Here is a 1,085-nt window from a genome sequence, read left to right on the forward strand (position 1 = left end):
TTTTGTATGAGAGAGAGAGAAAGAATCATTTGTTGAAGTAGTCCAAGCAGATGGAGATGCTAAGACAGGGTCTAGTCCATTGTCAAAAGGGGAACAGTGAAAGGGTCTGTCTCTGATAAAAATAAATTTCAAAGGATAAAAAACTTCAAAGTGAAGGTGTGAAAATAGATACTGACCATGTTGGAATCTTATTCCATAACTAACCCCCTTTAAAAACAGGAAAAAGGGCATTCTTGAAGAGACAGGGGGAGCAAATTAAGGGAGATTTTTGGTATAAAATACCCCTTCCAATCAAAGTCCGTTCCCCCTTTCCCTCTCCCTCTCCCCCTCTCTCTCTCTCTCTCATTGGTGCAGTGCCCTCTGCCCTCTGCTACTGAAACTGGTCAGAATTACCTGGAACAGGGGAAACTTGTAGATTTTTCCTCAGAATCTGGATTTGATGTCTTATTTATGAGATGGGTTTCCAATCTGGAGTGCTCTAATGGAGTAAGTACTATTTTTTTTTGGGGTAGAGAGAGAGAAGTAGGAGTTGTAGGGGGAGTACCAGCTTCCTTCTGGTGCACTCTACACTCCGAATTCGAAGACTAGAGAGAAAAAAATCCCCGGTTCAAGGCAATCCATGGAGGTTGAGTCTGTGAAGTGTGAGTGCTGTGGCCTGAAGGAGGATTGCACCCAAGATTACATAACCCAAGTGAGAGAAAAATTCAATGGAAAATGGCTTTGTGGCCTATGTGCTGAAGCAGTAAGGGACGAGACCACTCGGTCTAAGAAGCCTACAGTCGATGAAGCCATTAAAGCTCACATGACCTTTTGTCGAAAATTCAGAGGAAACCCAGCTGTTAAAGTGGCTGATGGTATGAGACAAATGTTGAGAAGAAGGTCGGGAGATTCGTCGAAGAGCCTTCTCCGATCGGCTAGCGCTTCTTGAATTTTGCGTAAAAAGTTAAATTTTAGTCTTTGATTTTCTCCCTTTAGAATAAACTAAGGTTGCCTTGACTGTTTTTCCAATGCTTTTCACTTCAACTTTCATCAACAAAAGTGTACAGAGGAAGTAATTTCTAAGGATAAGCGGCTCCTTTCGTCCA

General features: G+C 42.3%; 1 protein-coding gene across 1 annotated transcript; it reads left to right on the forward strand.

Moving 5' to 3' along the window:
• The first annotated feature begins 238 nt into the window (after positions 1–238).
• Positions 239–1,085, forward strand: LOC18421389 (uncharacterized). The gene has a single exon (XM_011622408.3). It carries the CDS (start codon positions 620–622, stop codon positions 926–928), a length of 309 nt encoding a protein of 102 aa, XP_011620710.1. The 5' UTR covers positions 239–619; the 3' UTR covers positions 929–1,085.

The sequence above is a fragment of the Amborella trichopoda genome, chromosome 3 (assembly GCF_054954075.1).
Source record: "Amborella trichopoda isolate Santa Cruz 75 chromosome 3, AtrichopodaSantaCruz75HAP2 v2.0, whole genome shotgun sequence".
NCBI classification, from domain to species: Eukaryota; Viridiplantae; Streptophyta; class Magnoliopsida; order Amborellales; family Amborellaceae; genus Amborella; species Amborella trichopoda.

Excerpts from the sequence above, each read along its gene's own strand:
- LOC18421389 (XM_011622408.3), top strand. The coding sequence starts at position 620 with ATGGAGGTTGAGTCTGTGAAGTGTGAGTGCTGTGGCCTGAAGGAGGAT.